The 14,057-nt window shown below is 32.1% G+C and overlaps 3 protein-coding genes, 2 non-coding genes and 1 pseudogene across 5 annotated transcripts in view; 3 read left to right on the forward strand and 3 right to left on the reverse strand.

Moving 5' to 3' along the window:
* Positions 1 to 849: 849 nt before the first annotated feature.
* LOC9322949 lies at positions 850 to 2,725 on the reverse strand (annotated as a pseudogene).
* A 2,082-nt stretch (positions 2,726 to 4,807) lies between these two features.
* Positions 4,808 to 5,591, forward strand: LOC9324428. Its single transcript, XM_021034543.1, is given in 2 exon segments — positions 4,808 to 5,299; positions 5,301 to 5,591. Coding segments are annotated over 2 exon segments (375 nt in total). The 5' UTR covers positions 4,808 to 5,071; the 3' UTR covers positions 5,448 to 5,591.
* An 873-nt stretch (positions 5,592 to 6,464) lies between these two features.
* Positions 6,465 to 8,581, reverse strand: LOC9322950 (polyubiquitin). The gene is made up of 2 exons (XM_002888319.2): positions 8,475 to 8,581; positions 6,465 to 8,032 (listed from the first exon to the last, which is right to left on the reverse strand). Exon 2 carries the CDS (start codon positions 8,030 to 8,032, stop codon positions 6,656 to 6,658), a length of 1,377 nt encoding a protein of 458 aa, XP_002888365.1. The 5' UTR covers positions 8,475 to 8,581; the 3' UTR covers positions 6,465 to 6,655.
* A 1,702-nt stretch (positions 8,582 to 10,283) lies between these two features.
* TRNAC-GCA lies at positions 10,284 to 10,354 on the forward strand. The gene has a single exon. It is a non-coding gene; the product is annotated as a tRNA-Cys (tRNA).
* Positions 10,355 to 12,733: 2,379 nt separating this feature from the next.
* On the reverse strand, positions 12,734 to 12,807 carry TRNAD-GUC. Its single transcript has one exon. It is a non-coding gene; the product is annotated as a tRNA-Asp (tRNA).
* A 1,190-nt stretch (positions 12,808 to 13,997) lies between these two features.
* The window catches only part of LOC9322951 (photosystem II CP43 reaction center protein), a 5,032-nt gene continuing 4,972 nt past the window's right edge, over positions 13,998 to 14,057 (forward strand). The window contains 1 exon segment of the mRNA XM_021034540.1: positions 13,998 to 14,057. This exon segment is cut by the window's right edge and continues 2,621 nt beyond it. The gene's annotated coding sequence lies outside the window, so the exon portion shown is untranslated.

Here is a 14,057-nt window from a genome sequence, read left to right on the forward strand (position 1 = left end):
TCGTAGAAGGCGAAGAGAGCGGGACTTCTCATGTGGACTACTCTTTTTCTACAGAGACATCTACAAATGTGAACAATATGATGGTCAATCGAGCTCAAATTCGTCAAGAACAAATGCATCGACAATTGAAAGAATATTTGATTGAGCATATTTGGCAAAAATATGGCCAAGGTAATTGACTTGTGACGACTAAATTATCTTTATCATCATGTTTTTTAATGTTTTTTTGAATTTTATGTTTTTTTTCTTAAGTATATTTTACGTTTTTATAGATTGTAATATTACCTTTTGTAATTCTATATTTTTATATATTTATTTTCGATTTTGCAAATAATTTTTTTTATTAATGATAATGATACCGGTCTCACCACTGGAAACATATTTATTAACAGTATCATAAAAAATCTCAAACAATAAACAAACATTAAAATTAATACTAAAAGATTGTTAATGATACTCTATGAGTACCAACTATATGCATGATCTATGTCAACTAGTGCTATTTTTGGAAGTTTATGGACTGTGTGCTATTATTGTCCATAAATCTTATTTTAGTGATATTTTTGGGAATTTCTTAGAAAAATGTAACAATTTTAGTTAATTGTTTTTTAAGAATTTGCATGTTATCTTTATGTTTTCGTCAAAACACATGTTTTTATGAACGTGTGTTATCGATTTTGGGTGTTATAACTTATAACTGTGGGGAAGGGTCCCATAATGGTAACAACCGTAGCTGCCAAAAAAAACAAAAAATGGTAACAAAACATCAGAGTTCTTAAGACCACAAAATGTGGACACATGTTATGGTGAAACCATGATGTTATTATGAAATACGAGCAGCTTAAGCAAATGACTGATACAAAGACGTGTTTGCAAAATTAGTCTAAGCATGAGTGAACATGCATCTTTTATTGAAATCTTTAACAGCAAAATAAAAATAAAACTATTACTAGATCTTAGTGATATTAACTTTGAGACCATGTTGCATGCGAAAAAGAACAGAAGGAACAGGTTCGGTTTTGTGCCCTTCAACGACCTTGATGTCATAGTTTCGTATGATTTCCGCAGCCACGGTCTTCATCTGCAAGAACGTTAACTTTTTTCCCAAGCAAGCTCTTGGACCAGCGTTAAACGCCAAGAACTTATATGAAGGTTCATGTTTTAACCTTCCACTGTATGAAATCCATCACTCTGGTCTGAAATCTTCCGCGTCATCTCCCCAAACAGATTTCATCCTCCCTAATGCATACATAGATATGACAATCTTCCAATTCTCATCGACTTTATGCCCACTTGGAAGCACGTCTGGCATTGCCGGTGACTTGTGGTTAAATGGGACTGGTGGATATAACCTTAGCGTCTCACACACGGCACCGTGTAGATACACGAGCTTGTCTAAATCTGCGGGATTAAACCTCGGCATCTTCTTGTTAACCTCTTGTCGAATCTTGTTCATTGCTTCAGGGTTCTTGGACAGAAGCCAGAAGAACCAAGTGAGAGCTGAACTTGTTGTGTCTCTTGCCGCTATCAAGAAACCCAAAATAGTGTCTTTGATGAATTTATCATCACTCGGTTTCAAGTTCTTATACTTGGTCGTGTCCACAGTCATGTAGTATGTCAAAACGTCTATGGCCTCTCCTCTTGAGTGATGTTGAGTCCCATGACTTTTGATCTCCTCTCTTTTGGTCGTTATGATCTTCTCAAGAAGTTGATCGAAAACCGCAAGACCTCTTTTCAATCGCTTCTCGACTCCTACACCAATCCAATATTGGAACCTCCACAGGAAAACCGGCTTAACATGCCTATAGAAAACCCCGTCTGAAACACCATCAACCGCGTCACCAAACTCGACTTTAGGCATTTCAATGGATAAACATTTTGGATCATACCCGGTCATCAAAATCAAAGATGTATCAAACAAGAATCTCTGGAACAAATCTTGGAAGTCTACAAGAATATTTTTATCAGCAGCGTTCTCAAGAATAGGAACAAGCCCTTGCCTTAATTTGTTTACACTTGCTCTCACCCAGAACCTTTGGAAATCTTGATGGCTAAAAATGGCATGAGACGAGTTCCTCATATCCTCCCACAAACCCGAGTCAACGTTGAAAATGGAATCACCCACGACTTCAAAGATCTTCTTAAACTCCATACCTTTGGGGTAATTAGCGAAATTTGAGCTTAATTAGAATGTGGTGGATATTCACCGGATCAACAGTGAGCAAGATGTCCATTCCACTAAGATATGGACCTTTGAAACAAAACGTCATATCGGTGGCCTCAAGAACCTCGGTGATCCAGTCGTAGATACGAGGCACTTGGAGGAGCAGACCCGGAAGCATCCCAAGGACCGGCCAGTTCGTGAGCAAAGGCTTGGGAGATTTCTTGTGGAGCAATAAATATTGGAAGAAAATGAAGAAAACAAATGCTATGAAGATTTCAAGTAAGCCTATGACTATCGCCATTATAGTAACACAAACCGTTTCTTTTTTTCTTTTGGTCAAGAAATTGTTTTTCTTGTTAGTGAGTATATGAATTCGCTTACGATGTATAACATGTACGAAATTAAATGTATACACATTTATTTCGATCCGTTGCATTGGGATGTGTAACGACATTAAATCATATTATAGTGAATGCGCAGAGTTGGGTCCATATTTTGTGATAAATGCCACAATTAAATTTTGTAAGATTCCTGCAAATTATGAAAGTTTACATTGATGTCCAAAACATAAACCAGTACCCATAAGTCTTTTTCTAATCAGAATACTTTATTTGTAAAAATGGACTTCGAAGTCCAAGAATGGTATTCGTAATAAATTTGAAATAAATATAGTGCATATATATATATATATATCTCGAAAATATTAACTATGAAAAATCTAAAAAGATTTTTTGAATTATATATAATTAAAATTCATAGTTAATATTAAACCAAACATTATCCAAAATATTTACTACATCAACCCAAAATCTAGATAATTTTATCATATAATTAAATCTCATAATTTGTATCATGATTATTAGTTTTAGTTTTATCATTATCTAAGATTTTCACAAAATAATAATAAACAATTTTGAGTATATAATTTTTTAATATGAACAGTTTAACTGGTGATTTATTCTCTTTTAAATTGATATAATTATTTTTTAGTTCTAATATTTAAATTAATAGTTTATTTGGAATAAATAAATTTACATTATATAATTTAAATTTGTAATTAATTTAAACATAAATATAGTGTTTTAAAATATATGTATATATATTTCAAAAATATTGATTGTGAAAAAAACAAAAAACATACTTTTCAATTATATACAACTAAAATTCGTAATTAATATTAAACCAATCATTATTGAAAATATTTACTAAATCAACCCAAAACCTAGATAGATTTTAAAAAAACTTATGTATGAAAATTCATAATTTCTATCATAATTATTAGTTTTAGTTTCATCATTATCTAACATTTGCATAAAATAAAATAAAAAAAAATTCGAGCATATTTTTTTATAAACAGATTAATTTTGATTTTTAATGAATATTTGTAAAAAGTAATTAATCAAATTATTTTATTTTTTGTTTTTTATTTTTAATTATTAATCAAAGACAAAAATTTCATTTTGTAATAATAATAAGGTACATCTCAAATTTATCAAAATTATAGTGTACTTTTCAAATTTCTAATAAGATTTAAGGTATACAATCCAATTATTCCAAGAATTATATTTATATGTAATATCTGTGTAAGGAGATTCTTCATTTATTTTAAGTTGCATGTACACTGGCGGTTTATAGTTTTGATGCGAAATTTCTTTGAAGATGAATCTCTTAAAGATCAGTTGTTTGGTACCTCTACACCATCTACAATATTATTGGTCACATGTTGTTGACTAATTATTATTATTATCATTAATTATAGATAACATATTCATTTAAATAGAATTGTACAGAGCATTTAAAATTAAATAATAAGAAAATATAAGAAAACTATTTAGTTTGAGTATGATTTTATTTTTAAAAACTTTTATCGTGATCATGGCCATAGTTTTGTTATTAAATAAATTCTAATGTGTTTCATATAAATTTTGATACAATTTAAAAGGATTTAAAAACTAAAACCAAAACAAATTAGTAAACAAGAAATTATTTTGATCACTAAATTTGACCAAATATAAGCCATTAAAATTTAAATGTTATTATTTTAAGGGAAATTGTTAAAAATACCCCTTTTGGTGTGCCCCTTTTCAAAAATGCCCCTTTTAGATGTCCATTTTCAAAAATGCTCTTTTTTAAATCTGAAATTTTTATAAAGTTTTATTAGGTTTATAAGGTACTTATGGATTATAACTACTACTTGAAGACTCGATCCAAGTATTTATAAGGTTTTATAAGGTGTTTTTAAAGGTTTTACAAGTTATTTTAAAGGATTTTTAAGGTTTTTCAAAGGTTTTACAAGATATTTTATAGGTTTTTAAAGGTATTTAAAATGCATTTATAAGGTATTTATAAAGTATTTATAAGATTTTAGATACATAGAAATGTAGTTTGTGTATGTTTTAATAATATTACATACATATTTGGGTAAATCTTATACTTTTAAAAGCATTTTTTATAAGGTTTTAAAAAATGTGTATTTTTGAAAAATGGCATTGAAAAAGTGGCATTTTTGCAAAAGCCTTTTTTTAAAAATTCTTGTAATTGTATGTGCGGCTTTTAATTTAGATAAAGTCTTAAAAATTAAAAACTGATAAATTACAAAGGAAATATAAAATCTTAACTAACGTCGGAAAAGGATAAACATTAAACATACATCTATCAATAATCTAAGGAAAATATAATTATTTTTTGTTTTTAGGGAAAAGAGAAATAAATATTCCGATTCCAATTTATACACGTAACAGTACTTATCTTCGAATTAAAATAGGAAAAAAAAACTAAGGTATATCCTCTATATATATGAACACCCACACATGGAAGCTCTGAAACATCCCAAAGCAAATCTAAAAAAAGCTTTCTCAAATTCACGTAACCAAATAACACCCTAAAAGCTCTGGATTCTCTTCGAGAATGGTGAATACTTGTAGAATCAGCTTCATAAGCTCCATGATTCTCTTGCTCTTTATCAATCAGTCGGCTCTTTCTTCTTCTGTACGCATCGGTCTACAAGAAGGTCGAGATCTTGTTCACCATCGGACACTTGATGAGATTGAAAGAGCGGACAAAGCACGTCTCAGTTTCTTGTTTAAAACGATGGAGGAGGCCTATGATTCCAAATTTGATGAGGATATGCCGCTCCCCCCCATGGCCTTATGTTAGGGTTAAAGGGGTCGAGATAATTGGACGCTCGTATGCAAGGAAAGGCCAAGTCACTGAGTCAATAATATATCCGAGAGTTTGCCGTTTCTTCTTCTGCAAGTCTAGGCCTTTGATTTGGTTGCTTTAGGGTTTGATACTTCGATGTATCATATAAACCCTTTTTTTTACTGACTTTGTATCATGACATTGTAAACTCTTCTTCAATGTAATAGATGTTTTCTTTTGTAAACTCTTCTTCAATTTAATGTAATTTCACCAAAACCGTTTCCTATTTTTTTGGTCAAACACTCGTTACCTATTTTCTAACTTTTTAATTTTTTTCTCAATTTATTAAGCAAGATCCAAAGTACATAAGATACGTCCAACATATGTTTCTAATTTTTTTTTCATCGTGTTATATTTTTTTTTCTTACTTTCACAAATTATACGAACACAAAGTACATAAGATACGTCCAACATATTGAGACGAGCGATGAATGCTTCAAAGACTGCTCTCATCTTTACCGATAAAATATATGAATGTTCTACAAGAGAAGCAATCAACTCCCACATCATAAGGCAATCAATTTTTTTAATAAAATTCATGAATGTATATTATGTATTCTCCAATGCCTCTTGCTCTTGAAGTCTTGATGTTGGGACCCTATCTTATTACTTGAAAAGTGAGCCACTGATCTAAGTGATCGAGACAATTAACTTCATCATCCTCCTGATGAGGACGAACACTTATCTAAGTATTCTACAATAACTTCATCAGAGTCCTCCTGACATAACACACATGTTTTTTTTTTTGGTATCAATAACACACATGTTGTCAAATTGTTCGGATATTTAAAATTTAAAAACATGTGTTATGTTAAGCGGAATCTGATGAAGTATCAAACATGTTCTGTTTATACATGTACATGTATGATGTATCAAACCTATTTCTGTGTCAGCCATCTCAAGATATTTCCCTAAAAAAGAAGACTTCGCCATCGTAAAACTTAATTACGACGTGCCATTAATAACAAGAACATTTTTACTACACCAAAAAAAGCTCATATTCTTAGCCAAAATACCCTCCCATAGACCCAATCCCATATTTTGACTAGATACACATACCACATTAGGAGGATGTTTCACTTGAAAGCACAAAACAGAATTTCTAAAGTGCACTTGGATTATTATTGAAATTTGAAACACAAAGGCCCATTAAGAGCCCAACCAAAAGGTTCACAACAAAAAGAACATAAAGAAAACAGAAAATGAAACATCTACACGATAGGGAAAGTCTTCTTCTTCTGCAGACATCACCACACAAGTGCACGAGCTTTTGACCACAGATCACAAAGCTCAGAAGCTTCCACCACGAAGACGAAGAACCAAGTGAAGAGTCGACTCCTTCTGGATGTTGTAATCAGCTAAAGTCCGACCATCCTCGAGCTGTTTACCAGCGAAGATGAGTCTCTGTTGGTCTGGTGGGATCCCCTCCTTGTCCTGAATCTTAGCCTTGACGTTATCGATTGTGTCTGAGCTCTCAACCTCCAACGTAATGGTCTTGCCTGTCAAAGTTTTCACAAATATTTGCATACCACCACGAAGACGCAACACAAGGTGAAGGGTAGATTCCTTCTGGATGTTGTAATCAGCCAAAGTCCGACCATCCTCAAGCTGTTTCCCAGCGAAGATGAGTCTCTGTTGGTCTGGTGGGATCCCCTCCTTGTCCTGGATCTTAGCCTTAACATTATCGATAGTATCGGAACTTTCAACCTCCAAAGTTATGGTTTTCCCGGTAAGGGTCTTTACAAAGATCTGCATACCACCACGGAGACGAAGCACAAGATGGAGGGTAGACTCCTTTTGGATGTTGTAATCAGCAAGGGTGCGTCCATCTTCAAGCTGCTTACCGGCAAAGATAAGCCTCTGTTGGTCTGGTGGGATCCCCTCCTTGTCCTGAATCTTAGCCTTGACGTTATCGATTGTGTCTGAGCTCTCAATCTCCAAAGTGATGGTCTTTCCAGTGAGGGTCTTCACAAAGATCTGCATACCACCTCTGAGACGAAGCACCAAATGGAGGGTAGACTCTTTTTGGATGTTGTAATCAGCTAAAGTACGACCATCCTCAAGCTGCTTACCGGCAAAGATGAGTCTCTGTTGATCCGGAGGGATACCTTCCTTGTCTTGAATCTTTGCCTTGACATTATCAATAGTGTCTGAGCTCTCAACCTCCAAAGTAATGGTCTTTCCAGTGAGGGTCTTCACAAAAATCTGCATACCACCTCTAAGACGAAGCACCAAATGAAGTGTAGACTCTTTCTGGATATTGTAATCAGCGAGTGTGCGACCGTCCTCAAGCTGCTTACCAGCAAAGATAAGCCTCTGCTGATCCGGAGGGATTCCTTCCTTATCCTGAATCTTAGCTTTAACATTATCAATAGTATCTGAACTTTCAACCTCCAAAGTAATGGTTTTGCCAGTCAACGTCTTCACAAAAATCTGCATACCACCTCTTAACCTGAGAACCAAATGGAGTGTTGATTCCTTCTGGATATTGTAATCTGCCAAGGTACGACCATCTTCTAACTGTTTACCAGCGAAGATCAATCTCTGCTGGTCAGGAGGAATACCTTCCTTATCCTGAATCTTTGCCTTAACATTGTCAATGGTGTCAGAGCTCTCAACCTCGAGAGTAATGGTCTTGCCAGTGAGTGTTTTCACGAAAATTTGCATCTGGAAAAAAAAAAGAGGGCAAAGAAAAAATCGATCAGCAAACAAAACTTGATTGATCCTAATCACAAAGAGAATCGCACATGATAGTCCTCGAAAAAACCCTAATTTTCTATGAGAATCGCAAAATCAATCAAGAATTTGAACAGATCCAAACCAGTAAAACGCAAGATCACTTAAGAAGCGGCAACAAATTAACCCTAACACGATGAAAACACACACAAAAACTAATTGATGATTGTTCTCAAAAAAACCCTAAATTTCTAAGACAATTGGACAATCAAACACGAAATTGAACAGAAGTAAGCGAAGAGATTCGGATCAAAAGGTTGGATTTGACGAAACGAACATATAATTTTTCGGATCAATTAAACAAAGATTCAAGGAACCAGAATCGGAGATTAGAGGCAAAATCAAAAGAAAACGGATCAGAAGAAACAAGTACCTTGAAAGAGAGAATCGTAAGAACTTTTGGAAGAGCGATTTATTAGGGTTTGGAAAAAGATGAACAAGTAACGATGAATGGATTTCTTCACAAAAGGAACAATATATATAATCCTTGGCGAGAAAAGGAACAATAAAAATGTAAAATTATCAGTTGGAAGATCTATTCGACACGTGTAAGTTTTGTCACCGTTCGTTTTTTATTGACCGACTCAACTAGAATTCTAGAATCATCCTATGGGTGGGGGTCGATGGATTAGGTCATCAGTGACATACACAAAATTATTGTTTCTATTTTTTGCTTTTTCATTTCCTTTTCCTCGAAGTATTTCTTTTCATTTATAATAATATTCTTTATTTCTTTACATTGAGACTTATAATAAGATAATCAAATCATAATATATGGAGATTACAATACTACAATTCATCTTTTTTATTTTAAGACTATATATTGATTATAATAGTTTACATTTATATTAGCTAAAGAATGATTAAAAATTAAGAAAAAACTTTAACAAATTCAATCCGTTGAAAACGGTAAAAAGTTAAAAATTTGACCGTTCAATATGTATGTAGATAAAATAAATAAATAAATAAACGTATTAATTTGATTATATCAGTATGGTATATTAGGATAGATATCCGGTTAAATACATTTGAAATACTAATTAGGATTGAGTTACGTTTTTTTGTGACGAAATTCAAATTATATAACAAAATTATTAAAAATTAGAATCAGAAAAAAAAAAAATGTAAAAGAAAACTATTTTTTTTTTTAACTGTGTTTAAATTTTGGAACAGTACCAATGTTGGGCCTAACTTTTTGCTATGAACCCAATATTAATTCAGTAGACCTACATGACATCTTTACGCATACAATTCAGTCTCATAGTCATAGTAAAGGACTAAAGGGATCAAAAACGTATTTTTATTGCTAATGCTAAATGAAACTTTCATTGAAGCTGAATCTTATTGTCTCTTGTGGGTTACTTAATAATGGTTGTTTTCTCTAACAAAAATATTGAATGTAGCGATTGTCCGAATCTTGAGAATAAACACATTTTCTATAATAATTTTAGAAAATTTTTAAAACATAATTAAGTACAAGACTATATATTTACGTAAAAAATCATGATTAGAATATCTTAATAAATATTTCAAACTTGGTAATCCGAGATTTTTTCTTTCAAAAGTCATAACTATAGATTTCATGTCCAAAATCTATTAAAATAAAAATATTGAAAACTTGTGTTTTTTTATTTATTAATTTTTTTATTATTAAAATAAAAAAGAATGCACAGATATATATGTCTCTTTTTCTTCTTTTATTGTGGTACAGTTCTAGTTGGGACAGCGCATGCTGTGCTCTATCAAAAAGGAAATGTTCTCTTCAAGGGAAAAGTTGAAATATAAAAATTTATTGAGAATTACTCCTCAAAAGCATCCCTAGAGAGATAAAATACCCCATTATAGAGCTCCAGCTCTATAACACAACGTAACGTATGTTCTAATTCTGGGGTTTACATATACTCATCATTACTGTTATAATTGAAATTGAAGAAGATTTATTTTTAATTAAAAAAAACTCAATATAGATTAGTTATAAATGCATTTCTAATGATTTTCTTAATATTATTAGAAATAAAAAAATGTAGATTTTAATTTTAATTCAAAAATGGTCATGAATTTACAGTCAATAGTTAATGGTTCTGGTTTGTACTAGATTCTATATTTTATGACTGAAAATCTATATATATTTTTTTTTCGGAGTTGAAAAAAAAGAAAATTGGAATCTAGTTTCTATCGTTTTGGCGGCATGGCCGAGTGGTAAGGCGGGGGACTGCAAATCCTTTTTCCCCAGTTCAAATCCGGGTGCCGCCTCAACAACAGACTTTAAATAACAAACGTAGGAAAACGTAGGACAAGACTCTTTATACTTTCTTTTCGTTATTCTAAGCCCCTGGCTCTCGAGGTTCTATTCTCTAACCTAAAGTTTTGCCTATCAGATTCAAGGAAAACTTGAAGTAGTGGAGGGAAATCTGTAAATCTTTACTTGCCACTACTAATTTAGTTCCACTTACTGAGTCTTCAATTAGATTGGATAGCCAGAGAGGGAATTAAATTAATAGTTTTGGAAAGGACCTAAGATACTTTGGATATAGACTCATGAAAGTCTCGGAATGCTCAGACATTCAATCAAGATTAGATTAGATGAAGAATTGTCTTTCATTTTACTTCCAAAAATAAAAAACGATAAAAGAAAGAAAAAGTCTTCTTCTTTCTACATGTGAGTCAGATTCCTTGGATACTTCGAAAAATGTCCGTTTGCTTGTGTTTACATCTTGTCGATTCTACTAGAAATTCTATAATAAGAAAAATAATAACTCATTATAAGTTATAAGATAAGTGGGTTTTTGGAGTAGTTCATCAATGGTGACCAAATACCTCTCCCTTTTTTTTGACTCTGCACCAGTGATTTCACTATTATTAGTGAACAATAATGGAATAGTTTCTTCATATTCATAGAAATAGGGGGCAGAATTCACATGGATATAGTAAGTCTCGCATGGGCTGCTTTAATGGTAGTTTTTACATTTTCCCTCTCTCTCGTAGTGTGGGGAAGAAGTGGACTCTAGAAATACTTCTAATTGCGGTAATAATCAAACTCTATCAACCTGTATCAATTGTTTTCGTTTTCTAGACCGTTCGGCAATTTTTTTTAAGATTTTTTTTTATAAATTGGATTTATGTTTTATTGACTCATTTTCTATTTTTATATCAGGGTTTACACGGTTAACCATTCATGGGGTAACCCCTTTCGAAATCTGAAGAAGCTTCCATCGAATTGGGATTATCTGTATTAAATGGATCAAACAAACAAATGAAATTGACAAAGTATGTACATACATTTCATATTCTATTTCATTTATATTGACGTTTATAAATAAAAAGAGAGATATAGGCGGATTCTTTTATATTAAGATATTTCACTTGTATCTTTATACATTACAATAACCATAATGGCTAGTATGGTAGAAAGAGATCTCCTTCTACCATACTAGCGGACCCCTTAGGATACTACTACTGAGTCTAATGCATTCCTTTCATTTAAGACGAGAAATTGAAATCTTATTTTTTTTTCATTGATAGTAAAATTAGATTCAAATTAATCATTTTGACTAATGGTTTTTACGTAAATTATAAGCAAAAAAGCAGTAGGAACGAGAATGAAGAGTGCGGTAGCAATAAATGCAAGAATATTTACTTCCATAATTTAATCGTTTATTATTATTATTATTATTTTTTTAATATCTCGGGATTTAATCCCATAGAGATGAGAAATCTTTCGCTTGTAAACTCACTCAGATGAATTAGATTTCGATGATATCGAATGAAAGAAATATCATGAATAACAATATCGGAGCTATAAAATCGATTCATCGTCAAGAATTTAATAGTATAACATAGGAAGATCTTTTATCCACACCGAATACATAATGAGATTCCTGATCCAATAAAAAAAAAGTTATTTATGATTCTTTTTCCCGGCTTTCCTTTCTAAAACCTAGTAGTTTACTTTCCTTGTACAATAATCTGATGAAGTATCATAAAAAACTTCGATTCTTTACAAAAAGAGTTTCTAAAGAACCTTAAATAAACAATAGAAATCAATATAGAGAAAACAAGTACGAAGTTCACTTTGAAATAAAAAAATTGAAAGGGTTTATCATCTTTTTGGAAAACAAAGAAAGGGAATGTGACAAAGACGAGTCCCAGTAAAAAACAAAAATATTCAAAAAAATTAACTCGTTAATTTTTCTTACGAGTTTTTTATTCGACATCGCCTCTAATCTTTAAAAAGAGCATATTCACATATTCATTAGGGAAGACACGTTTTATCTTTATAAAAAAAACCTCTTTCCTTGGTTGGATTCGAACTATTTAAAATTCCTTGACTTCAGAGAAAGAAAAGTATATATAGGTACTCTTGGCAAATGTATTATACGCTATCCTATTCCATTTTCCTACACAAATTTATGGGAGAGCGGTTGACAAAAAGCGGAAACCCCTTACAGTATCTCTTTCTTGAAGTGTTGAATGTTCTCAATAATTCATTTACATATGTCTCTCTACCCTAGTTAAAATAATCGACCCTTTCTTTTGCTTTATGAAAAAAGAAAAATAAAATAAAAAGATAAACGAAACTATTTTCATCCCCTTGCCCAGAAACAAAAAGGGGAGTTGATGTATTGAATCCGCCGGGACTGACGGGGCTCGAACCCGCAGCTTCCGCCTTGACAGGGCGGTGCTCTGACCAATTGAACTACAATCCCATGGAAATCAAGTGGGTAGCTTACATATTCCTTCTTATGATTTCATTTTAATCATTTCAATTTTAAAATCAAATTTTTGTTTTGTAACAAAGAAAGTCACAAGTGATATATTGATATCTATATGGATATCACTTTAGTGAGAACAAGACGGATTACTGGGTAATCCTTGCATTATTATCAAATCAATTGATAATCTATTTTTTTTTTTTAATAGATTATTTTCTCGACTCTGTTCATTAAAGTTTCTATTTAAAGGATCCATATCGGAATCCTTAGCAAGATGAAGATCGGAATTTTTTATGGAAAAAAAGGTAACTAAACACAAGAAATAAAGACAAAAGTAAAGTCGAACTATACCCTGAAATTTGACCTTTTTTCTTACCCTTCTCTGTCATTTATGCAAAACAAAAAGGGTTATGTAGACAGCTAATTATTGGGCCGAGCTGGATTTGAACCAGCGTAGACATATTGCCAACGAATTTACAGTCCGTCCCCATTAACCGTTCGGGCATCGACCCAGGAAGAATCTATTCTAACGTTATGGATAATCCATGATCAACTTCCTTTCGTAGTACCCTACCCCCAGGGGAAGTCGAATCCCCGCTGCCTCCTTGAAAGAGAGATGTCCTGAACCACTAGACGATGGGGGCATACTTGCTCAACCGCCATCATACTATGATCATAGTATGATCAGTTTTTTAAAATTGTCAATATAATGAAATGGTATGACTAGCTTATAAGGTTTTTTCGTTTTTCTATAGAATTCTATATCATTTTTTTATTTTACATTTGTATTCATATTCTAATCATAATTCTATAACAAATCGATATATTTTCTTTTTATATTTGAAGTGGAAATTTTATATTAAATAATTAAATAAAAAAAATCTAAAAATCGTCTAGTTCTAGTACGGAATCTTTTCAAGAAGTGATTGGTCTAACAAAAAAAAAAGAAAAACGAGGGTTAAGTTTCGTTTTTTTTTTTACTTTCCTTCATAGATTGCCTCGTCTCATTGTTAAGAAATAGTAGTATCCCTGTCTAAAACTAATCCAAGAAAGTCAGCCAGAATCCATCTTCTAATTAGAGAAGAAAGGTGGATTTATAAGTTAAGTTATCGAAAATTTGCTTTTTTTTTAGAAAATGATTGTTCAGAGGATAATCTGTATCTCTTCATCACATGTCAAGATAAAATATCTTGGGTGTATGTCAACTTGCTGAGTACATGTATAAATCAAATGAATTTCGTTCG

The sequence above is a fragment of the Arabidopsis lyrata genome (assembly GCF_000004255.2).
Source record: "Arabidopsis lyrata subsp. lyrata unplaced genomic scaffold ARALYscaffold_2, whole genome shotgun sequence".
Lineage (NCBI taxonomy): Eukaryota > Viridiplantae > Streptophyta > Magnoliopsida > Brassicales > Brassicaceae > Arabidopsis > Arabidopsis lyrata.